At 71.3% G+C, this 678-nt stretch overlaps 1 protein-coding gene across 1 annotated transcript in view; it reads left to right on the forward strand.

Annotated features, from left to right (window-relative positions):
* The window catches only part of DLEC1 (DLEC1 cilia and flagella associated protein), a 69182-nt gene extending 68541 nt beyond the window's left edge, over nt 1-641 (forward strand). The window contains 2 exon segments of the mRNA XM_077774008.1: nt 320-471; nt 473-641. Coding sequence (XP_077630134.1) covers nt 320-471; nt 473-590 — 270 coding nt within the window. The 3' untranslated portion in view covers nt 591-641.
* Nucleotides 642-678: the final 37 nt, after the last annotated feature.

Below are 678 nucleotides of genomic sequence, written 5' to 3' on the forward strand. Positions count from 1 at the left end.
TGCGTGGCAGCACGGGAGGGGATGTGGGGGGACTGCGGGGGAGAGGGGCCCGGGAGGGGCGACGGGCTGGGCCTTGGGGCCCCCACGGGACGGAGGAGGACCGCCTGACCAGGGAGCAGAAAACAGCTTGACCGGGGCAGGGGGAGTGGGGTGGCGGGGAGAGAGCTGGTGCCTTCCCGGCCCTTTACCTGCACGGACGCCCCCGGCCCGGGTTTGGGTGTCGGCGCGGGCCCCTCCACAGCTGTGCTGCGACCCCTGTGCTTCCCAGAAGCTTCCGGACGCACACCTGGGGCCCACGGCCCGGGCTCTGTCCCCCCAGGTGGTGCCCCTGAAGGCCACCGTGGCCGTGCCCCAGCTGCAGCTCTCCACCAGCTGGGTGGACTTCGGGACCTGCTTTGTGAACCAGGAACGGGTCCGGGAGGTCTCCCTCCTGAACCTGAGCGGCTGTCGGAGCTACTGGGCCGTGCTGCTNCGCGCTGTACGAGTCCACGCTGGTGGTGGAAGGCGTGCTCGGGGAGAAGGCTTGCAGCCTGCGGCTCCGCGGGCGAGGCTCGTACGACGAGAGATACGCGTCAGCCCCCCCGCCCTGAGGCTCTGCCCGCGGCCCCCAGCTGCGCAAATAAACCAGCACCCAGAGCTGAGGAACGGAGTTGCGGGCAGGGGTGCAGGCGACGCGCG

This window comes from Crocuta crocuta, unplaced genomic scaffold, assembly GCF_008692635.1.
Source record: "Crocuta crocuta isolate KB4526 unplaced genomic scaffold, BGI_CrCroc_1.0 scaffold541, whole genome shotgun sequence".
Lineage (NCBI taxonomy): Eukaryota > Metazoa > Chordata > Mammalia > Carnivora > Hyaenidae > Crocuta > Crocuta crocuta.